At 38.4% G+C, this 25,126-nt stretch overlaps 1 protein-coding gene across 2 annotated transcripts in view; it reads left to right on the top strand.

Moving 5' to 3' along the window:
* The first annotated feature begins 2,411 nt into the window (after positions 1-2,411).
* The window catches only part of LOC306842968 (ribosome quality control complex subunit TCF25-like), a 174,694-nt gene continuing 151,979 nt past the window's right edge, over positions 2,412-25,126 (top strand). For both annotated transcript variants that reach the window (XM_079374204.1, XM_079374205.1), the window contains exon 1: positions 2,412-2,703. In XM_079374204.1, the coding sequence (XP_079230330.1) occupies positions 2,542-2,703 (162 nt within the window). In that variant the 5' untranslated portion in view covers positions 2,412-2,541. The remainder of the gene's footprint in view (positions 2,704-25,126) is intronic.

Below are 25,126 nucleotides of genomic sequence, written 5' to 3'. Positions count from 1 at the left end.
TCTCCTTCGTCATGCGCTTTACTAGCACAAACCGTAACACAAATCAGGTAGCCATGGCCAGTGGTGGAAAGAGTACTAAGAAACTGTACTTCGATAAAAGTATTGCTATTTAAGGAAGTACAAGTAAAAGTACTGAAAAATATGACTAGAGTAAAAAAGTAGTTTGCTGAAAAATTACTCAAGTTACTGCGTTACAAAGTACTTTTTTATATTTCTATTTTTACCCAAAATGAGAAGATGCATTATGGAGCAGGGTTAACCCTAATCCTAACACCCATGTACTGTAATGTCTGTTTCACAAGTGAGACCCAGGAAATGTGGACAAATGCATCAGATATCACTACAGATGAATAACATGCAGATAGAGACACTTTGGCTGATGAAACGTGGAAGACAATAAACACACAATTACAATGCAGTGCTATTTGACATAGCTTGTATCACAGTATAGAATTTGAAAAAAATATTTTCTGTCTCACTGTGATAAGAAGCAACATGGAACCACAGAAGCTAACTGTTTCAACCACGACTTATGTTATATGATTTTGGAGCAAAACATGATATTAGTCTCATAAATTGTCATGCTTGACTCTATGTTAAGCAAACATACTATCTATTCCTGTTGCCAGGAGCAACTATTTTATAGCTAATTTTGAAAAAATACATCCAGGTATAAGATTATGTGGTTGTTTTTAAGAAAGCAAAGAATGGTAAGTGAAGGATTAAAAGAAAAGAAAGGGTCTAAAACAGTGTGAATAGAAAGGTGCCAGTAAAAAAAATAATGTGGGTTAGGGATAAGGTTGGGCATCGTTTGAATTTTAATGATTCCAATTCTTGTTAATTCCTCATTTCGATTCCAATAAGGTAAAAAATTAAATTAATTAATTAATTAAAAAAATCTTAGATATCATCTTATTGCTAAATATTTCATTGTTAGCTGAATATTATGATGTAATGAAGAAATGATAGAATCCATTCCTGTTAAATCTGAAGTGAAATACTTAGGTTTAATTATGTCTAAAGAATTACATACGAGAGAACTAGTAAACATAGAAGAGAGAATTGACAGTATGACAAAATTTCTTAATCATTGGCTTATGAGAGATTTGTCTACTATGAGCAGAATCCTCTTGGCCAAAGCAGAAGTTCTATCTAAACTATATTTACCCATGTTACTCTCTTTATGTTTCTCCTCAACTGATAAAAAGGCTAATTCTATTATGTTTAGTTGTATATGGAAAAACAAAACTCATTATGTTAAAAAATCTCAGATGATTAAAGAATATAAAAATGGAGGTCTGAAAGCCTCTGAATTTGAATCAATGTTTGGAGTACTTAAAACTGAAAAACTGTTAAATCCTTTTTAACACAGCCTAATTCAATGTGGTTTCATATACCAAAGTGTGTATTCAAGAAAGTCGGAGGATTAGATTGTTTGCTGAAATGCGACTTTGAGGTTTCCAAATTGCCAATTAAGCTTTCAAAATTCCACAAACAAATGTTGTATTATTGGAAAATTATATTTACCCAAAATTGCAAATCGCATGACTCTACCTTGTGGAATAACAAAACCATTACAATAAATAGAAAGACAGTATTCAAACAAGAGTGGTATGAAAAAAAAAATGTTTTGCATGTTGTAGATATGTTAGATGAAGCTGGTCAATTTATTCAACATAATTCATTCATGGAGAAATTTGAGATAAAATGTTCCTTTAGAGAATTTCATATTGTGTGTAAAGCCGTCCCTCCTTCTTTAAAACAATTAATACAAAACAACCTCACATATTCAAATGTATCTGTTAAATTGCCTGAGTTGAAGATTGGAGGAATACACATTGGGGATAAAAAGTGTCAGAACAAAGTAAGTTATTTTCAGACTTCAATACACCTTCAAAAATAAAATATTGCATTAATGAAGCATTTAAAAATAAATTTTGTAATTATCTTGAATGGCCATTGTATAAAACCAAAGTCTCTTTCCTTTTAAGAATGGTACGACTTTGTATTTTTTTCCCTTGCAACCCCCCTAAAAAAAAAAAAAAAAAGAAGTTTGTTTGTTTGTTGTTAATTGTGAGTAGATTTATGTATACACACACATGGACATATATGTATGACATATAGAGATTTAAGTATGGGAGTGTGTGTATTTTTTGAAATTATTAAGAAAATGTTTATTCCTGCTATGAATTTCATTTAGTCCGTTCTCTCATATCTCCATACAGATTATAATGTGCAATATTTTTGAACAACCTCCTTACTCAATTAAAAGAAACAAGAAGAAGAAACGTCCGGGTCACATTGTTTATCATTTTATGTTGATGGTTGTATTATTCTGTGTTCTAGTCTTGATTTTTGAGCATTAATAATAATAATAAAAAAAATAAAAAACGTCCGGGTCACCCACATCCACTTCCGTTTAAAGTGACGTGTTTACCATATGTTTGTAGCGTTTCCTGTTGAACATCAAATACAAGTTGATGAGACATTTGGGCTCGGTGCGAGATTATTGATCACTGATCAGTTGATCTGCTATTCAGCATGTCAAGTCGCGCTTTGCGTAGGCTGAAGGGCGAGCAGCGAGCTCAGGCCGATTTAAACGCTTTGAAACTCGCTGATGAAGATGACAGAGATGACGAGGTGCAGATGAAGAGTGACAAAACTCCCCATAAACAGAAGAACATCAGCAACATCTTTGAGCTGGTAACGTCTGGCATGTGTGTTTATCAAAGTGCAGAGGTTGGAGTAACGTTAGTATTACCATGCTACTTTGATACGTAGCATGGTGTGATTAACGTTACCGTACATGTGTACCATGATATTTACATAGGGTGCTTTAAAAGTGATATGGTATAACTTTTATTATTATTATTATTTTTTTGTACAACGGCAGAAGCCCAAAATACCATTATAGTATAGCAATTATGAAATATGAGATGATGTATGATTTAGTTTAATGTTTGTCAGTATCACATACTTAATGTGATACTTCACAAATAACAAAAACAGGAACTTTTTCAACATTAAGGTTGGTTTTAAATGAAAATGCGTGTGAACGTATTAAGGGAAAGTATATGTTTTAAGTGCTGTAACTTTTCTCTGTTTATGAATACGTCATGAATTGAGAAATCAAATGTTCACATGGTTCACACAAAAATGAAAACGTCAGTCATTTCCTCACCCCCGTGTCTTTCTAAACCTGATTGGATTTCTTTCTTCTGCTTAACACACACACACACAAAGATATTTTGAAGAATACGGTTAACCATTACCTTGTTTCTTTTTCTCCTCATCTCAGCGTTACTGCTATTGTGACTAAATTGTGTGCTGAAAGCAATCAAAGAAATCTCCCTTTATAATAACTGGAACTGTCCATCAATTTAGTTAATCGACTCTTTCATCCAAAACTCCTTTCAAAAGAATTTAAACCATCTACACTGCGTCATTAATCAAACGTTAATCTTTTAAAGTTGATGTCAAAATTTTACATCCCCCCTTCAGAATCTGCAAAATGTTAATTATTTTACCAATATAAGAGGGAATGTACAAAATGCATGTTATTGTTTTAGTACTGACCTGAATAAGATATTTCATATAAAAAATGTGTATAGTCCACAAGAGAAAATAATAGTGGGTTCTTAATACTGTGGTATTACCTGAATGATCCACAGCGGTGTTATTTGTAGGGCTGGTCCGAATACCATTTCTTGAGCTTCGAAGCTTCGATAGGAATCAACACCGAATATTCGAAGCTTCGGAGGGAGGGGCTGAACATATTCTTCTCTCTAATAAAGGCAGGAATCTCTGTGCGTCTGTCTGCCTGTTTGCATTTTTATTGTGTCGAGAAACGTTCATCCAATGACTTCACACGCGGCAGGTGTGTTGCTGCGGACACAAGGGAGTGCAGTGTTGCATTTTGGTGCAATATGGACATGCGACACGTTCATAATTAATAAACATTTAATAAACTAACAGAGCGAGCCGGAAGCGAACAGCCATTTCTAGGCCTGGAAAAGTTTAGTAAAAGTCATGGAATTTTATTTTACAAATCTCTGTATAATAGAGTTATATTTAATCAGGTCCTGAATTTGTGTGTAGGCCTATATCGCATAGTTTTACTCATTCCCGCAGCTTTCGAGTTTATAATGAGGGAAATTCTTGCAAACATTTATTAAATATAGCATGTAGGTTAGATGAGTAAATAAATCCACACAAAATATCAGATTAAATCAGTCATTTGAAAACCGCGTGAGTGATTCAGCTGGACCGCGTCTTCTCTCTTTCACTCTCGTTGTGGTCTCAAAGCGGCTTCATATCGGCGCATCTCGTCTGCACTACAAGAGCTACAGCACGCTGACCCAAGACTTTCGCTCGCATCTCGGGACAGTTGACAGAAAGAAAACGCATGCATCGCATTCGGTTTTGTGATAGTAGAGGGTCCGTTCACATGTCGCATCTTTTGCGCGCTTAAGTTCATTATTTCAAATGTAGATGTGCAGCAAGCGCGCTCATAATATAAGCGGGCTCATATATGCTATAGGTCAGCACTAACGTCTTTCATTGGCTGTTGCAGATGTTCAGCCAGGCGGACAAGTTGAGAACCGTTTCGCGGGGGATGCCAGGTGTTCGAGAGAAAAAAAAAAAAGGATATTCGAATCTCAAAATTGAAGATCAAATGCCAACCCACCCAACGAATATTCGAATAATCGAATATTCTGGTTCAGCCCTAGTTATTTGTTTAGTGATAGTTGTTCATGAGTCCCTTGTTTGTCATGAACAGTTAAACTGTCCACTGTTCTTCAAAAAAACCTTCAGGACCCACACAGGTCCCCTTCAGGTCTTTGGTTTTCCAGCATTTTTGTGTATTTGAACCCTTTCCAACTAGGGCTGCACGATAAATTGCATGCGATTTGTCATGTGCATCTCGTCGGGTCAACTGTAATTTTACAAAGCTATGGAAAGAAAATAACGACTTTATTCAACCGTTCATCTCCCCATGGTGAGTATTAAAGTATAGAGTGTATCCGCTGGACGCAAACTGCGTATGCTGTTCTGTGTCAACCGCACCACACCGATACGCTGTTTTCATTCAGATCAAAGCGTAAGCGATGTAGAAAACCTATCCGCATGGTGCAGCTGACAGAACAGCACATGCAATTTGCGTCCAGCGGAAACTCTCTATACTTTAATGGTGCTTTTCCACTGTGTGGTACGACTCGGCTTGACACGGTTCAGAACGGCACGACACTGCTCAGTTAAGCTCATTTTGTTTCCACTGCAGTTTAGTACTGCTTTAGAGTGGGCGGGATTATTCACGTGTCGTTATAGTTGTGCCACCTCTATTGCCATGACTCCTGAAAAACTTTTTAATTCTGTGTCGCTCCATCACGCTCTCTCTGGATCTGCTCATCGGCTATCAACGAGAGGAACATCTGTACTTCCTCAACAGACAACGACACAGCCATTTTTTGGTTGTTTAAAAAGGTTGTTTAAAAAAGGTGCACTCATTCAAAATAGTTGCGTTTCGATCCTTCGCTGGCTGTGCCGATTTAAATCTAGCGGGTCTGTTGTGTCTCGTACTGAAAGTTCAATGACGCAGACAGTGACTATTTTCTCTGGCCAATCAGTGATCAGCAGAGTTTAAACGTCATGTTTTGGTAACGGTACGGCTCGCTTGGAACCTCGGCTGAGGTGGTACTAAAAAAAAGTACCATGTACTGTTCCCAGTGAAAACCCCGCCAAAAGTGAGCTGTACTGAACCGTGCCGTGCTGTACCATGCAGTGGAAAAACGCCATAATACTCTCCATGGGGGAGACGAACTGTTGAATACAGTTCATTACATTAGGATGTTCCAATGTGCTGTTGCTAACTATATATACTAAACTATAAATATCTGAATGAATGTGCTGTTGATGGAAGCAAGTTGCATATAATTATCATTGTGATAAGTGGGGTTGGACAATGGAAGCGAGGCATGGCTTGGCTCCCATTGCTCTTAGCCCCACCCTACTTGTCATAAAAATTTTAAGCTCTACTAACTTAAAAAATAAATTTTGATTATTCTTAACTTATAAAGTTTTACAGTGTGGACGTTGATTGTGGTAATTACATCGCTGTCTATGGGAGGGACAGAGAGCTATCAGAAAGCATCAAAAATATCTTAATTTGTGTTCCAAAGATGAACGAAGCTTTTACGGGTTTCAAATGACATGGGGGTAAGTGATTAATGACAAAATTTTAACTTTGGGGTGGGGGAACCCTTTAATGCATCGTTTTTCCTTTTTCACTGCTCCAACATAAAGATGGATCTCAAAATCATACAGTAATTGGACCTCATTCATGAAACGGACATTCCAGAAAACTCTATTCCGGATTCATAAAGGCTTCATAAACATCTGATTTGATAGTTAGTTAATAGTTTGATGTTAATGAATTCCAATCATTCATAAGTAGGGTGCTCGTGCACACTCATTCACAATTAGCATAATCTATGAATTACAGCTACACAAATTGCATGTCCAGGAACGCAGTGGAATATTCTGGTCTACTTTCTCAGGTTTGGCTCCAGAATATTGCATAAATGCAAAAAAGACTAATAGGCCATATGGCTAATAATAAATCTTCAATAACGCGTGTCCACGTAAGCGTTTTTAGCCACCTGAAAATTGTCAGGTGCTCTTCTGAAAATGGCCAGCTCTTGGCACTTGAGAATGCTTTGGTGGCTTTGGTTGATATAAGGAATATCCACGGCAGTTCTAGTATCTCATTTTGAAGAATATTACTGAATACAAAAATGCAGTAAACAGCAATATTAACTTCTCTGTTGTTCACTTGTTGTACAAGTAGGATGATTGGTTCCTTCTTTTGATTGGACGGCTGGGTAAAAAGCGACAGTGACAAGCACTGCTTTCTACCCAAAGCTAAACCGGAGTTAAAGTTTATCAACTCTTAGCTACAAAAAAAAAAAAAACGAACTTGTAAAATATTATAATGGCAGTGCATCAAAATTCAGTGTCATCAGTTTGCCAAAAAGAACAGAGAACGTTTTACGCACTATTTACAGATGGAAGGGTAACACCGGCAGGTGTTAATTTCTTTCATACCAACTAACATTTTGAAACATTTTCATGAATTCGAAAGTTTACGTCAGAAAGGCTTTACGAACGATTTACACAATTCGTTCTGCTCGTGTTTCATGAATGAGGCCCATTGTTGGAAAGGGTTCAAATACACAAAAATGCGTCGGACCTGAAGGATTTTTCTGAAGAACAGCAGGCAGTTTAACTGTTCAGGACAAACAAGGGACTCATGAACAACTATCGCTAAACAAACAAACAAAAAAAACACAGCTGTGGATCATTCAGGTAACAACACCGTATTAAGAATCAAGGGGATGTAAACATTTGAACGGGGTCATTTTTATAAATTATTGTGTGTGTGTGTAATATATATATATATATATATATATATATATATATATATATATATATATATATATATATATATATATATATATATATATATATATATATATATATATATATATATATATATATATATATATATTAGGGGGCTTGACATTAAGCATTCTCATGTGGTTGTCCTTTGGACAAGTAAATTTGTCATTTACTTGTCCAAGCATAAATGTTACTTGCCCGTAGAGAGCATTTTTTTTTTTTTTTTTTTTTTTTTTTTTTTTTTTTTTGAGTTATAAATATAATTAACACATTTAGTTTAAGTTAGATTTTTCGTTTTAAATAAAATAATGAAAAAAATAATAAAGTTTGATAATACTGTTGTATTTTAAAATAAAAAGGGAGCATTAATTACAAATACAATTATTTTATTTAAACTTAAAAATAAAATGCTAATATTTACTTCTTTATATGGGAATTTTCAAACTTAAATTTTAAGTATTTTAATTAGAGTTCAGTTTAATCAGACAATTAGCATAATAAGACATTTGGGCTGTTACCAAACAAATGAAATCCGTATCAACAAAATGCATCTTTGCAATGTAGAGGAAACACAGAAACTGCATCTGAAGTGGAATAGATATATTTACCCACTGTTAATGCAGCTCTGAGGGACATGGAATGCTTTAATCTGCAGTTACAAATTAATAAATAATGTTTTGATTCATAAAAAGTTGAATACTGATATTTGTTATAAGTTACTTAAAAAAAATTAAAATACTGTAAATGTGAAATTAAAACCACCAGTAGGTGGCATCAAGTCACCGTTAATAAATGATTCACTGCGACTGAACCGAATCATTTAATCGGTTGATTCATTCAGGAACGAAACACCTTCATGTTGCTCAGAGACACAAAACAGTGCTGTGGCTGTGTTTGGGATTATTTTTGTTGGTGAAACAGAGCAAAAACAGGAAATATGGTGTCTAAAACGTAAGTCTCTTAATGTTAACTTCTTGTTTATTGAACTGTTATAAAATCACATTTGTAAACATGATGGTTTTTGGAGAACTATATGAAATTATATAAATATATACATTTTCTTCTCCCATATCTTGAATTTTCTGATTATTCTTCATGTATTGTAATACTGAATCATGCAGTGAAAGAACGCTCTTGCACATGCTCTAGACTAACCTATACCCCTTTTCCACCAAGGCAGTTCCAGTGCTGGTTCGGAGCCAGAGCCTAGTTTCAAAATGTTTTTTTGTTTTTCGACATCCAAAGCACCAGCTCCGAACCAGGAAAAGCGGTTCGTAAGTAGCACCACAACATTGCTGGGCTAGAAGGAAGAACCGCTTGCGTCAGGGGCTGGGGGCGAGGTTACGTAAGACCTGGCTCTGTATTGGCTCTCTAGCCTGTGGAAAAGCAACCGGTTCTTAAAGGGCTCGCCAGTCGAAAAAAAAGAACCGGCTATAGCACTAGCTCTGAACTAGCACCTGGAACTACTTTGGTGGAAAAGGGGGTACTAGACGACTTTACGTAATGTGTGCATGCACTCTGTAGGTGTGTTTTGATTCTTGCAGTACACTCCATAAAACAACGAAATGATCGCAAACGATATATATAATAACATCCCTATAACAAAGGTTATATCATAAATAAAGGCAGTTATTATTGTTTTTGGTATTGACTTTAAGTTACTTGTCTGATGACCAAAACATTCACTTGTCCCAGACAAACGTTAATGTCATATTCATATATATATATATATATATATTTCTCTTGTGGACTATATGTAAACATCTTTTATGTGAAATATCTTATTCTGGCCCGTATTTATCAAACCTCTAAGAATTACTCTCAAGTCTAAGGACACTGCTAAGAATTGACTTTGAATTGAATTGACAAAAATTATTGGCTCAAATCTGCGCTTAAAAGTTTTTTTCAAGGGAATACATTATGATTAGGGATGCACAATATTGGATTTTGGGCGATACCCGATATACTGATATTTTTCAACTCATTTTGGCCGATAATGATATATTTCCTTTTGTTTGGAAACAACACCAAGTCTCTCCTGTGCAGGAATTATAAGCAAAATATTTTTTAATTTGGGGGGCGCATGTCCTAAAAGGTTGAAAACCCCTGGTCTAAATGTTATTTGTGTAGGCTATTTTACTTTTATTTTAATTAGAGGTAGGCCAACAGCGCCCCCTACAGATTAAAATTCATTACAAAGCGTGCGTTAGGACCTGGGGGAGGCTGTCGCGGCATGTGCTATTACTGGTCACTCTATCACACACCGAACGTGTCATTCTGTGCGTGCTTTCACAGATTAAATGCAGTGATCCAAAACAGTGAATCTAATCATCATTCAGACAAAACTTTGCTTCAAGAATGAGTCACACTACTGATGTGATCTAATCGCCATCACACCCTGAGCACATGCGAGTTAACGTATTCCTCTCATCGGCAAGACATATTGGCATAATTTTTCATATTGGGCCGATGCTGATATTTACATTTAAAACCATTATTGGCTGATTCCGATATCAGTCCGATTATATCGTGCATCCCTAATTATGATTACAGAACAGCTGAATATGAAAGCAATGTGCAAAGTTTCTAGAAAACCATAAACACTTAATATGGCTTAATGTATTAAGATACATTAAGTGCAATTAAAAGATAAAATTCGATGTATAGTTATTAAATGTACTACAAGGCAAGCAGACGGCCATGAACACAATACGCAAACTTTCACTTGTCTTCCCATACTGCAAAACGCTTACTGTGGCATAATGGACTAAATTTAATACAAATATAATAATAATAAGGGACTTAAGGGTATTCTGTAATCTTTGTCTAAGATGATAAAGACAATTCATTAGCCTATAAGTCTTGTTGGCGCAAAGATACAGACCAGCAGATATGAACGTGCATTATGAAATGCATTGTGATATTAAAAGGACGTAATGCGTTAAATTGCACGTTAAAAGTTTTCCTCTCATAGAAAATCATTTAAAATAAAGCACGTAATATAGCTTAATGTACAAAGACAATGATATAAAAGAGCTATAGACCGTTTATTCTATTTGGCAAAAACGCTTAACGTGAAACTTTGCATGTTGCGTTTATTCTGGGCTCACCTGCTTGCCTGTACATTAGTTATGTATATTTTGATAATGATGAGCATATTGAGTTTGCTCTTTATCATGTTCGTCCATTATGCCACATAATCCCATGTTTTGCGGTATGGGAGGAAAATACTATATGCATATTCATTATAGTAATAAACTGTATATTAAATTTTATATTTTAATATAACTATCGATGCATAGAACTATTAATGGAACACATTAAGCCATATTGTTTATGGTTTTCTGTGGGAGGAAAACGCTTAGCGAGAAACTTTGCGCATTGCGTTCATAGTCTGCTGTTATGTAGCCACGGATTTGCGGGTCTTGTCTTTTTCTCCTACAGATGACTTAAAGGACCCTGTTCGTTATTGTACTAAATTAGTTTTAATCGTTTAACCACCACAGCATCTTGGCAACGCACACGATTTGTGTTGAATGCAAGTGACGTCTCGGGTAGCGGAGAGTGCAAGCGGCGATTGCAAGTGACATTGTAATTTAGTTTTTTTCTTGTCTTCACTACCTGGCTACTGTTGTAAAATGTTGAATGATTCAAACAAAACATAATCAATAAATAGAGCAAAATAATAATAAAAAAAAATAATCAGAAAGTGACGTCACTCGCGGAAGCGTAAGTGTCTGAGAGTGCAAGTGCAAGTCTGCATCCAGACCCTTCTCATGTAAATAAGGGGTAAGAGATTTATACATTATACAGTGTATATAGCTTCACTGATTATAACGGGAGTATTCTGTCCTCTGCATGCGTGTGTGTCGAGCATGCATATACAGATAGCCAAACATTGCAAGGAGATGACTGACCAGCTTCAATGACCACTCAGATGATAGAGTAATTTTCTCTTTACTTTCGCTTGAGTGCTATCATGTACAGTTCAATCTCCGTTACATTCTTTTGTGAAACTGCAAAATAAAAATAAATGCTTGCTTAAATAAAATAAACTAAATACAGTAACTCGTTATACAACATTGATATTGTTAAACTGCAGTAACGTTAGTTATGCCGATCTTTTGAATGCGAATATAATGCCCTTGAAATGCTAGCATGCTTCCTACATATATAACTCTTAACAAATACAAACACAAAGTATAAAAGATAACTAATATAAACGATAAACTTACAAGCAAAGCTTCTTAAGAGTTTTACACAACAGATTGGAAGGAACACGCAATCTCTCTGCTGCGAAATGGCCTCTGAGCTTTTACGCTATGAAACTGGGTTTTCACTCAACCTATGTCAAACAGCGCCCTCCAGTGGGGAAGAAGTAATGCTAGACATGGCATAATACTCCCCGTCTGGTATTAAAGGATTAGTTCACTTTTAAAAAAACTTTTGCTGATAATTTACTCACCCCCATGTCATCCAAGATGTCCATGTCTTTCTTTCTTCAGTCGAAAAGAAATTAAGGTTTGTGATGAAAACATTTCTCCATAAAATGGACTTCATTGGGACCCAAACGGTTCAAGGTCCAAATGACAGTTTCAGTGCAGCTTCAAAGGGCTTTAAACGATACCAGACGATGAATAAGGGTCTTATCTAGCGAAACGATTGGTCATTTCAAAAATACATAAAGTTTAAGTTTTAGAAGCACAAATGCTCGCCTTGCTCTGTTCTGTGATGCGCGTTCATGACGTCACGTAATACGCAATGACGTTGAAAAGGTCACGGTTGACTTAGGCGGAAGTACCGAGTCAGTGTTTACAAATGTGCGGAAGGAGGACCATATACACATATTCAAATGTCTTCGTGTCAGTTTATCGTTTAAAATGCCCATTTCGTGTGCGTATCCTGGGTGTTTTAATATTAAAAAGCCTACTGACTCGGTACTTCCGCCTACCTCAACCGTGACCTTTTCCACGTAATTGCGTATTACGTGACGTCACGAACGCGCATCACAGAACAGAGCAAGGCGAGCATTTGTGCTAAATAAAACTTAAACTTTTTTATTTATTTTTGAAATGACCGATCGTTTCGCTAGATAAGACCCCTATTCATCGTCTGGTATCGTTTAAAGCCCTTTGAAGCTGCACTGAAACTGTCATTTGGACCTTGAACCATTTGGGTCCCAATGAAGTCCATTTTATGGAGAAATGTTTTCATCAAAAACCTTAATTTCTTTTCGACTGAAGAGAGAAAGACATGGACGGTGAGTAAATGACATGGGGGTGAGTAAATTATCAGCAAAAGTTTTTTTAAAAGTGAACTAATCCTTTAAGTATAATACCACTCTTAATTTCTTAACTAGTGAATATATGTCCACTGGGTAATTTAAGACATAAGCAAGATAACCTCTGTAATAGGTCATAAGAAAGTTTTAGCAGTACCACTCTTAGTGACTTTCAGTTCCAGTTTCCCTAACTTTGCCATCGGAGTCCGCGATAGCTTTGGTGACCAGAGCCATTGGCCATTCGTTGCTTTTTACCTGATCGTCCTTCAGAAGGACCAGGTCTCCTTCTTTGATATTAGGTTTGCTGTCTTGCCATTTCTTACAAGGCTGGAGGGATGCAAGGTATTCTCGTCTCCACCTTTCCTAAAATAAGCTGGCAAGATATTGCACTCTTTTCTATTGTTTCCGATACAGATCAGCATTCTCAAGCTTTGCCGACTCCACCTCCTTGAGAAGATCTGCAAGTTCTCTTAACTTTTGGGGTTCTTTGTTGCTGATTTTAGGGAAACAGTCCAGCTTATCAAAGAGTGGCTTCTCAATTATTTCCGCACTCCTGAAGCTTTCTTCTAGATGAGACCATACCATTCTACAACCAGCTGCCGGATCAGCGACATGAACAGGTCTTACTCTCTTAACTTGTTCTGAAGACTGTGGTCCTAACCACCTTATCAGAAGATCGAGCTCCTCACTAGGGGTGAGCGATAGTCCTTCTAGAGCATTAATGAATGACGACTTCCATGCCAAGTAATTTTCCGGGCGATCGTCAAACTTATTAAGCCCCGAGTTAACGAGCTCACGACGCACAAGGTATCTAGCTATTTCACTCATACCTGTGTGGTCTGAGGAGGATGGCTGTTGTGTTGTGCTGCTGAGGTAGGGAGTCTGAGGTTTGTTACATTTCTCGGAAACCGGAACTTGTCCATATGCTTGGTTACGAGAGAACGATATGTATGGCCGGTTATCAGGAAGGTGCTGGGGAAATGATAGCTGTGTGCTGGGCATTCTAGGCTGATTTACTTGGTATGGTTTGGGAGTAGACATGCGGGTCAATCTGTCAGCGTCTTGTAGGACATGGCTTGTGGCAGTCGTGGTGGGCAGTGCAGGTGTTGTTACAAACTGCTCGGGATCACGGGAGTCAGGCTCTGCTTTAACTTTTTTGGGGGAAGTCGTGGCCTAATGGTTAGAGAGTCGGACTCGTAATCGAAAGGTTGCGGGTTCGAGTCCCCGGCCGGCAGGAATTGTAGGTGGGGGGAGTGAATGTACAGCGCTCTCTCCACCCTCAATACCACGACTGAGGTGCCCTTGAGCAAGGCACCGAACCCCCAATTGCTCCCCGGGCGCCGCAGCATGGCTGCCCACTGCTCCGGGTGTGTGTTCACGGTGTGTGTGTGTGTGTGTGCATTTGTTCACTACTCACTGCTGTGTGTGTGCACTTGGATGGGTTAAACGCAGAGCACCAATTTCGAGTATGGGTCACCATACTTGACAAAACGTCACGACTTTACTTTACTTTACTTTTTAACAGGAGGGAGACATTGAAAACTTGATCCAGAAAGACTGTCCACATAGTCCTTTGTGCGCTTTTCAACGGTCTCCTGTGAATATGCTGTGGTATCAATAGCTATATGAATTTCTCCAGACTCGATCTCTGCTGCGGCCACTTCCAGAATTTCTGCCTCTCCTGCTGTTGCTGCAACCTCCTTTTTGTGCTGTAGAGATAACAATTCAGATTCCAGTTTAGCCTTTTCTAGCAGCACCTCAGCCTCTCTTTCAATGAAAGTTGTACGTGCTCTTACTGCTTCCGCTTTAGCGCTCTGGTAGCTGCTATGCTTGCTGTGGATGATCTTGAGCTCTTGGAAGACGCAGATATCACCGACCTGGTTTCCAGTTGACTAAATGAGACATTCAATGTCTGTGGCTGCTCCACAGCTTTCTCTTTAACATCCATCTTGAGTCAGTTGCGATGGCTGAAGTAACTGGATAGCTGTTCTTTTTGTAAGTGCTGTGTTCTACCCGTTGCGATGATGCTTTTTCACTATTCTGCCCTCTGCATGCGTGTGTGTCGAGCATGCATATACAGATAGCCAAACATTGCAAGGAGATGACTGACCAGCTTCAATGACCACTCAGATGATAGAGTAATTTTCTCTTTACTTTCGCTTGAGTGCTATCATGTACAGTTCAATCTCCGTTACATTCTTTTGTGAAACTGCAAAATAAAAATAAATGCTTACTTAAAATAAACAAAATACAGTAACTCGTTATACAACATTTATATTGGTAAACTGCAGTAAAATTAGTTATGCCGAACTTTTGAATGCGAATATAATGACCGAGAAATGCTAGCATGCTTCCTACGTATATAACTCTTAACAAATACAAACACAAAGTATAAAAGATAACTAATATAAACGATGAAAGGAACACGCAATCTCTCTGCTGCGAAATGGCCTCTGAGCTTTTACGCTATGAAGTTGTCAACTGGGTTTTAACTCAACCTATGTCAAATAGCGCCCTCCAGTGGGGAAGTAATGCTAGACATGGCATAATAGGGAGTGTCTTTAAAGAGCATATAGTACTCACGCTAGACTGAAGTCAGTAATGATGTTCTTTGGTAAAGTTCTTTGGTTGTTTTGAATTACTGAGGAAATGTAACCGTTTTATTGAAGGTGCAATAGGTGATTGTCTTCAGAAACATTTTGTTATTCTGGTTGAACGTCTCTTCACATCCTGATAGCAATCATTAAGTTAAGTGGTCTAAATGTATTTATATATTCTGTGGAAGGTGTAGGACCAAGAAATGTTCGTCCAATCAAAACTCTCAGTCCGAGTGTTTTGATTGGCTTTCCTACCTTGCTGTCAACGTATGTATTTGCATACCTCTGAGCACCCTGTTCGTGCAGACACGATGCGTCATCAGCGCGTTCACGCACTGTGCAGATAGAGCAAGAATATCAGGCAAACATCAACAACCCAATCGTCCTTCCTGGCATTGTAGTACTTTTACTAACTGTGCTATAAAGTTTTCTCACTGGTGAATGACACGTTGTAGCCCACCGGTTCCCAATTCCAGTCCTCGTGCCCCCTGCTCAGCATATTTTGCATGTCTCGCTTAGGTAACACACCCGATTCAGATAACCAGCTCGTTAGAAGGGTGCTACGTTCATGAACTGTTCCGATTGACATGCTCCCTACACAGTGTTCATTGCTCCCTATTCCCTGACCAGGGAAAATCCATTGAAGTTTTTTCGCTTCGGAACATTCATTCACAGATTGCGTTGCGCAGCGTCTTCACACAGATGAAACTTACTTGAGAAGTGTGACATAATATACCTCTGTAAATAAATACAATTTAAATTCACGTCTTGCACACTTTAATGTTCTTTGTATGGAACATACGTTTTGAACTGGAATCATGGGGGAATATCTGGTGATGTCCACTTTGCAGGGCAAATTATGAATTAAGGCCTTTCCACACTGAGCGCGAAAAAGCGCGGGAATAAAACAATAGCTTCCTATGTATGCTTCCACACAGACCGCGAACATTCGTGCACCGAAAATGCAAATTCTTTTTCGTCCAGTCCGATGAATCTTTGGAGTTTCGCAAAGCGAAAACACTGGTCGTCCAATAAGATTTGAGCATTACATCACATGACCAGAGCAACTGCTGTTACCCAAAAGGTCGACACGGTGGTGCTGAAAGTAGGGATGCACCGATCCACATTTTTTCACTTCCGATCCGATTCCGATACCTGAATTTGTATATCTGCCGATACCGATACTATTCCGATACCAGAGCTCTATTTGCTTTAATATCACTATGATTATCATTATTGTTGATTTTATGAGGCTGTAATAAACTTCTCTACAAGCAAGTCTATGTATGTCCCAAAAAGCAACTTGAGATAAGTATGAGGTTAGAAAACGGCAGAAATCCCATCCTGAAAACAAATATGCAACTTTAAGGGTTTAAATGGATATTTATTTAAATTTCAAGACAGGATTACTAGATACTAGTGCAATATACACCATCAAAGAAACAAACCCTGTCATATGAATTAAACAGCACAGATATAAATCACCACTAGGCAGCAACACCGTTTTAAAGTGTCAAACATGAAATAAAAGGGTAAACTTCCATACTACCACTCTCCAAATAATACAAAGGGCTGCTTCATCCGATCAACACAAATTAAGTACACTGACTCTTGTAGCATAATAAAAAATAAATATTCACACCATCAATAGAACAATGTGCATCTGATCAACATAAATTCAGTAAATTCTTGCTTGTGTAGCAGCAACAAAATAAGATTTTCAAATGTTAAACATTTTGAATAAAAGTGCAATAAGTGTACTGTAAACATCTTACACAAACACTATCAATAAGAGTGTGCATCTGAACGGCACAATTCAAGCATGGGAGGTTTGGCATTGAAGGTGACCTGGATAAGCTTAACCCCTGAGTCTGTGTAACTATTCTTGAAAATAAAATAAAAAGTAAAATGATTGAGGGAGTGACATGTTTTCAACAAATCTCACTTAAACATTGGCAGGTTCTTTTTGAGGAAAATTAGCATTTCTGCTCTCTCTGCTGTCAGACGATTCCTCTTTTCATCCACAATATTAGATGCCGTGCTAAACAGTCTTTCGCTCTCCACACTGGTTGAAGGGGCACTCAGGAACTTTACTGCAACAGCAGCAAGGAGAGGAAAGCGAGCATGGTTGTTTGCCCAGTACTGGAAAGGGCTGTCTTGCTCACTCATTGTTGGTTCTTTCAAATACATTTGCATTTGGATAACTGCTGCCTGGGTACCTTGAGCAGGTTCATCATGTTCCTCCAGAATTCTGTTATATAGACTGCTGACGCTACTCTTACTTGTTCTTGGAGGAGAACCAGCTTCCATGCGAACAATCTTTTCTGCTGGCTCTGCCTCCTTTGTCCCTCCTTGTCCCTCAGCTGATGCCTTTAGCTGTGCTTGCTCCATCTTGTCAAGTTCCTGTTTCAGGAGATCCTTTGCCATCCTCCTGGCAGTTTCTCCACCTGAAAAGAATCTGACACAAAAAATGAAAAAATTAAATGGGTTGAGTACAACTTTGTATGTTGCTGCTGCAAGAATATATGTAGCCTGTATGCATACACACAGACCCACACAGACAAGGCACTTCGGACATAACTTTTTCAATTCTTAGACGACATTAATAAATAGGGCGTTAATAAAATATGTCTCACCTGTCCTTGTATCGAGCGTCCAGTAAAGTGGCAACAGCGTAGAGGGATTCACTTTCGATGCTGCTAAATCGCCTGCTGACAGCTTGGAGGAGCGTGCTTTTCATTGTTTTGATACCGCTGTCAGTACTGTTCTCCTCGGCTAGCAGGCGTTTTAAAACGGTGACGGCTGGAATAACGTCGGCTGCGGTGGAGGTAGCCGAGCTTATTTTCCTCGTTAACTCCTCGAAGGGTTCCAGCACCGTCACTGTTTTTTCTAGTAAACCCCACTCGTTGGCTGACAGTGTTGCCGGTAAGTTGTGGTCGGCAGCATAAGCACAAAGAGGTCGCTTTTCTGTCAGAAGGCTCTTGATCATATAGAAAGAGCTGTTCCATCTTGTCTGCACATCTTGAACAAGACGAGCTGGGGTGGTCGTGGTTCCTGCACCTTGCATTTCACGCTGCAGATCTTCCAAACGAGACTGTGCCAGTTGTGAATGCTTGAAATGTGCAACGATCTTTCTGCTGTTTGCTAATGAGTCGCTAACGCTGCGTTGTGACATCAGCCCCTCGTGCACAACAAGCTGCAGCGTGTGAGCAAAACATCCCAGACTAGGAACTGCCATGTCTTCCATAGCAGCTTTCATGTTACTGGCATTGTCCCTCAGAATGACATGCACCTTTTTCAGATGGATCTCCCAGTTATTTAACATCTCGGTAATAGAGGCTGTAGTTCGGTAATAGAGGCTGTAGATTGTAGTTCGGTTGTGTGAACCCCTGCACTTTTTTACCTGAAGCACCGCACTACAGAGACTGTGTATCTGAATCAACCCAATGCACTGTGAGACTTATCAGTGACATTGGGCAGACATCTGAAGTCCAAATATCTGTGGTAAAGCTCAGGGCTGGAACTCCTTTTAGCTTATTGGCTAACTTGGTTGACACTCTGTTGTACAGTTCAGGTAGCGCCGTCTCTGACAAATATCTCCTGGACGGTAAACTATACCTGGGCTGCAAGTGTTCAATCAGGCTGCGAAACCCCTCGTTTTCCACCACCGATAAGGGTTGGTCATCAAGTACGATGAAGTTGAGCAACTTCTCTGTAATCCCTTTGGCTTTTACGTTGTCTGCTGGAAGTTTACTTTGCTTTTTGAATGATTCCAGAAGTGATTCTTGGCGGCTCTTCTCTTCTTTCTCCCCCCTGGTTAAAAAGTCCTCGTGGTGCTTTTTCAGGTGTTTAATTACATTTGTAGTGTTGAACGTCGCGACGGAGGTTCCACCTCTCGGAACAACGGCTTTGCAAACATTGCACGTTGCTGTCTTACTTTGCGGCGTTTCGACCGTAAAATATTTCCACACAGCGGACATGTTGTATGGCGCTCAATGCTTAAACTGCTACCTGCAAACTGCAGAGGAGTTCCTGAAAGGAGGCGTGTCATCTCTCTCGGTGTCTCATTGGAGCACAGACACGTCACCTAGCCCACGTCACAGACACGTCATTTCAGCAGACAGCATTGTAGACATAACTCTGGATCGGTTTTGTGCGTTGATATTGTTGAAGTGTGTTCTTTCACTATTTTAATATTTTTGTTATTCGTAATAATTATTGTTGTGTTCTTAGTTTATTATTTTACATTGTAAACTGAATGTTCAAATAAAGCATTAAAAAAAAAAAAAAAAAAATAAAAAACTCTGGATCGGAAATTTCTCCAGGTTGGATCGGAAATTTCCGGTCCGTTAATTAAGCTGGTATCGGAACCCGATACCGATACTGGATCGGATCGGCCCCATCCCTAGCTGAAAGCTCAGAAGACTATTGAGCACGAGCGTAAAAACGCAGAAGTAGAGGACTTTTTCCGCAAGAGAGAAGAGTGAATGCAGAGTTCTTGTTATTGTTGGAATTTAAGAACAGACTACTTTCACATGTTATATATACAGAATAACATTAATTCTCCACTGAATCATGTGATTTGATGAGCACCGTCCATTTTCTTGTGTTTGAGACAAAGCTCGTTCTTCTAGACCTGTCAATCATGTAATCGTATCTCTTGCCCTTCCGTATAGAGAAATATTTTTTCTAAACATGAAATATGAAAGCAAATAGACCTATAATTGTGAAGATAGGTTTTCTGTATGTTTTTATGCAGTTCATGATAACTTATTTTAACAAAGGATGTTTATGACATAAGCGATCAGTCCATTATAAAATGTGCAAAGAGTGCATGTCTACCTATTATAGAATCAAAATCCATTTTAGATCACAATCAGAAGTTATTACAAGCACTCTGATGATTTAAAGTGGGTTTTGAGCAAAAACTTTAATTACATATATTTTCAATGTAGGGTGAGTCTAATTGTACCTCTAATTATTTCAGATGTATTCTTTGTAAATTCTTATAAATATTAATTTCAAGTTTGAATCTTAAAGAGGTTTAATGCTGTATATTGAGCAGCGGACGATGTAAACCACACAAGATGCATGCGCTACATGAAGCAAAAAAAACATTGTTGGTCAGTGCCACCTAGCGTGCAGGCGTGAATTGGCAGAAGGCGAACATTCGTTTCGCGCTCGGTGTGAAAGCAACATTCGCGGGCGATTTGCCTCACCTTTCCGCATCGCGCCGTGTTACAGTCGAACAGAACAACCGTCGGACGTGATATATACATATGAAATGTGCAGAGCAGGGAGGGCGCGAGGGCTGTAATTGGGAACCGTTGATGTAGCCTATTGTAGTAATTTAATGTTGTCTCTGGTATTCTGCTCTGTGAGCGTATGTGTGTTCAGGGGGCGTGGCTTTGGACGGCGATTGCAGGGAGGGTGGGATGTTCGCTTTCAGTGCTATCAGGCTAAAGTTAGCATCTTCCGAGATCTCCTATTGCACCTTTAACTGCTAACTTTAACATTTTTCCTCTCCTGAAAGATTTGCGCACAGCGCCGTCACAAGCCCTTACTGGCAACTCCTAACCACTTGAGAGACCTCTCGAGCTGTCTTAAATAACTGGGAGAGTAAGAGTGATTCTTAACTTTGATAACTTGCTTTTATACTTAAGTAGGAGTAAAGTAGGACAACTTTCAAACAACTTAAGTTTGAAAGTAGGAGTAAATTTCATGAATTGTCAGTGCTAGCGATGTGCAACAGCGATCGAGCACTCGGCCGTGACAGCGAGGATCGATCATGAAAATGATGATTGTGGAAAACAAAAAAATCAGATTTCTTATAGCAGCACTTTGGGCGGCACCCTGAGCTCTGATTGTTTAGCTTGCCACAGCATGCGTCCAAAGTATAGACGTGAGAAGAAAGAGAAGCATGGCTTCGAAGTCACATAGTGATGTCTGGGTTAGCTATGTCTGATTAATCTAATAAAAGATGTTGGGATATTAACATTTATTAACATGCTTAATGCGCTGCATATTACCAGTGTTTAGTTTCATGCTCCAATGCAATGTCCGATATTGACTGAGTTATTTGAGACGGTCATATTGCTTTTAGATGTTTCTTTTTTAAAAATACTGACGTAATAATAATGCAACAGTGCTTTTTTCATCATATTTGTATATGATGGTATACTTCAATTTAAGTTGTTTTCATACTTCGTATGGCTTTGAAAATGAGCAGGTGATTTCAGGAATCACTTGATAATGTGGATGAAAATATAGCAAAAAATCTGCCATAAACATATTATAATGAGAAATTTATAGAATGTGAAATCTATAGTAAATTCCTTGTCTGTCTATAGTGCGTAACTTAAAGTTCACTGGCATTTCATAAACATAGTATTATAATTAGAACTTTATAGAATGTGAAACTTTATAGCCATGCCCCGCCACCTGCACACGCCCCGCATGTTCTACAGGTTCTTCTTGTTCTTGTCTTAAGGAGACCTCTGCGAATTATTTATTTATTTATTTTTCCCTAAGAATTTGTCCATTCTCTGTTCTGACAACATATAATCTTGGATTTACTTCTTCCAAAACAACAACTTACTTGTCCCAGCAGTTTGCATTTTCCACTCTCACAATGTCATTCTTTAATAACACTTTCAGCGTTTTTGTTTGTTTGTCATAGTTTGTCTTTTGTCTCTTTTGAAGAGCTTTCTGTTTCTGCCTTACAGTTGCACTGCTCATGTTGTCTTGTTTTGTTAATTTTGAAGGAAGTGTTCTTATCTTAGGATTCATTAAGAGCTCTGCAGGAGATGCACCATGCTCAAGAGGTGAAGTCACATTTTTGTAATCATAGTGAGCAGCGAAATCCTGAAATTCTTCTGAATTGTAGCATGGGCCGTTGTCACTCCTCACTACGAGCGGAATGCCGTGCCTGGCAAAAAATGACTTCAAATGCTGAATCACATATGCATTTGAGGAGTTAGACAGCAGGACGATTTCTGGAAAACTAGAAAAGCCACTTTCTGCCAGGGATACTGAGGTTGGTCTGTTGTGATCATAGGTTCTCTTGCTTGACTGTTTTGATGTTTTAGGCATACTTCAAGTACTGACAATTCCCAATGTCAGAATTTATTCCAGACTGAATCCCTGGATCTCCTTTTGCATTTCTCCATTCAAAAATGTCCTTCATGTGTCCTGGAAAGCATCTCTTCTCTCAACACTTGTGGGAACGACTATCCTGTCTCGTCTCAGAAGAATACAATCTGCCACACTGAGCTCAGATCTAACATTGTAGAACTGTGCATGAGAACTTTTGACCCAGTCGTTGTTCAGATTGACAATTACAGCTTGGAGAACTGGATCTTTTGCTGTCGTCTCAGCTATTTGCCTGAGCTTCTGATCAGAGACTGGAAGAGATTCAACAATGAAATTCACATGCATGTTCACATTCTTCCCTGGAACTCACTTCTGAGAATTTGCATGTTACTGGTGCATCAGCTAGGACTATGCATTTGTCTAGTACCATCTTCATGAAGTTTCAATTGCCAGAATCCCTAGGATGCATCGAACTTGAAGTACTGTGCGCCAGTCATTTCTCTTGTGATCTCCTCACGCTTTGGAATCTGGTAGTGCTCCCTTTTATGTTTGCATATAAGTTTCGAGGATCCATGCATACTCTCAGATCACCCTTTTTCTTTTTAACACAAACCATTGAGTTTACTCAGTCTGTAGGTTCCTCCACTTTCTTGATTACACCTAGAGCTGTCATCCTGTCAAATTCCTTTTAGTTTCTCTTTCAGTGGTGCAGAAACCCTTCTTGGAGCGTGAACTACAGGATAAGCATCTTCTTTGAGCTGAATTTTGTAAATGGATAGTAGAGCTCCCAGTCCTTTTCAAAACATCATCAAATCTACGAACAATGTCATTTGCAGTGTCCTGTTTTGTTGCTGTTACATCATAGCTAGTGATGCAGTACACTCTTTTCACCAGTCCTAATTCCTCGCAGGTTTGTCACCAAGGAGAGACTGATGATCATCTGGGACTACAACAAAGAGCAGGTGATGAGTTTTGTTCTTGACACATACTTTGAGTCTGCACACACCTCGAGTCTTTATGTCCTGTCCATTGTAGGTTTTGAGTGACAGGGTTTCTTTTTATCTGGGGCTTTATTTTCATTTCCTTTTTCACTTGTGCTTATGAGATTGACCGTCGCTCCTGTATCAAGTTTAAGCGGCACAATTGTTCCATTGACTTGCAGTGACACAAACAGTTCATATCTGAATCATTTCTTTCTTTTGCTTCATACTCTTGCTGAACAGTTTCTGCATGTTGATCGTGCCCACAAAGAAAGTGTCTCTCAATTCTTTCTCTTCCACAACGTGCACATTTGTTGTTTGCTTTTTTCTTTGAAAAACATTGCTCATCAAAATGGTTCATGCCTTTGCATTTTGCACATTGCTTTCCAAATGCTGGGCATTTTTTGTGTTTATGCTTTGAACCACATCTTTTACAGCTGAATCTGTGCTTGTCTTCGGAGTAGCTTTTTGACTATACCTTTAATTTTGTGAGTAACATCGCTGACTACTGGACTATCTGCAACAGTTGTGCCGCCTTTATCACTGAAAGTTCTAGAATGCAACAAAGCAAGTTCGCTCGCATGGCACATCTTGACAGCACCATCCAATGTTAACTCCGTTAATAGTCTAAGCAGTCTTTCTCTTTATTTTCTTGTCATAATTTACAAAGACAATTTGATCTATGATCATTGATTCAGTCAAGATTCCGAAGTTGCACGTTTTTGACTTTAGTTTCAAATCAGTCAAAAAAAAAAAAGTCAACTATCTCTGTGTGATTTGAGCGCATGAGCGATACACACACCTCTCATATATTTAATTTTTCTTTGGTGAGCAGTGCTTATCAAATTTCTTAATGACCTCATCATATTTTCATCTGTCCACAGTGTCCACGAACGTGAAAGTATTGTATACTTTAATTGCTTGAGTTCCAGCTACTGTCAAGAGCAATGCTATTTTCCTTTAATCTGATTCGCCATCCAGACCAACAGCTTGCATGTAAAGCGTGAATTGCTGCTTAAGTGTCCGCCAACTGATATCTACGTTCACGGTGAGTTTCAAGGGTTCCGGTGGTTTAACAGCATTCATCTGTTTTTATCAAAGGACGGTATACTCCTAGTACCATGTGGTGTTCGTTGAATGAACGCTCAGAAAAGTAAATGTACAAACTGGCGTATAGCCTCTTTATTTATTAAAACACCCAAATTTCAACACCAGATTAGGCTTTTCTACCACCTCGTTGCTCTATCCTTTTTCCTCTTATGTCTCTCTCTACCACTTTTAAGTTTTAGTACTACTGCCATCTAGAGGACAATAACAGGAACATCAACTAATTGCTACAGTCAGTGCTAAATAAATAACATGCATTAACAAGTTAACACACAGGGCAAATGTTTTACAGACGCCTTACAGATACAAAAATTATGTTTTATGTTTTGATTAAAAAGATAGCATTAAACGTCAGCAAAACCCTAAGAATTCACAATTTTTTACAATACTACTCTCATTATAACATTATGTATATGACTGAAGTTATTAATGTTCAGCATTTGTTTTGAGCTGCGCGTGCTGAAGATGACCAGTAGAATTAAGCATTTGATGGCAGGTTTTTAACCAATGGGATTTAACTCATTAATCTCATACAGTGTGGAAAAAAATATTTAATCCTCTGCTGATTTTGTACGTTTGCCCACTGACAAAGAAATGATCAGTCTATAATT

Source organism: Barbus barbus (genome assembly GCF_936440315.1).
Source record: "Barbus barbus genome assembly, chromosome: 23".
NCBI classification, from domain to species: domain Eukaryota; kingdom Metazoa; phylum Chordata; class Actinopteri; order Cypriniformes; family Cyprinidae; genus Barbus; species Barbus barbus.
This window is presented reverse-complemented; position numbering and strand designations above follow the sequence as displayed.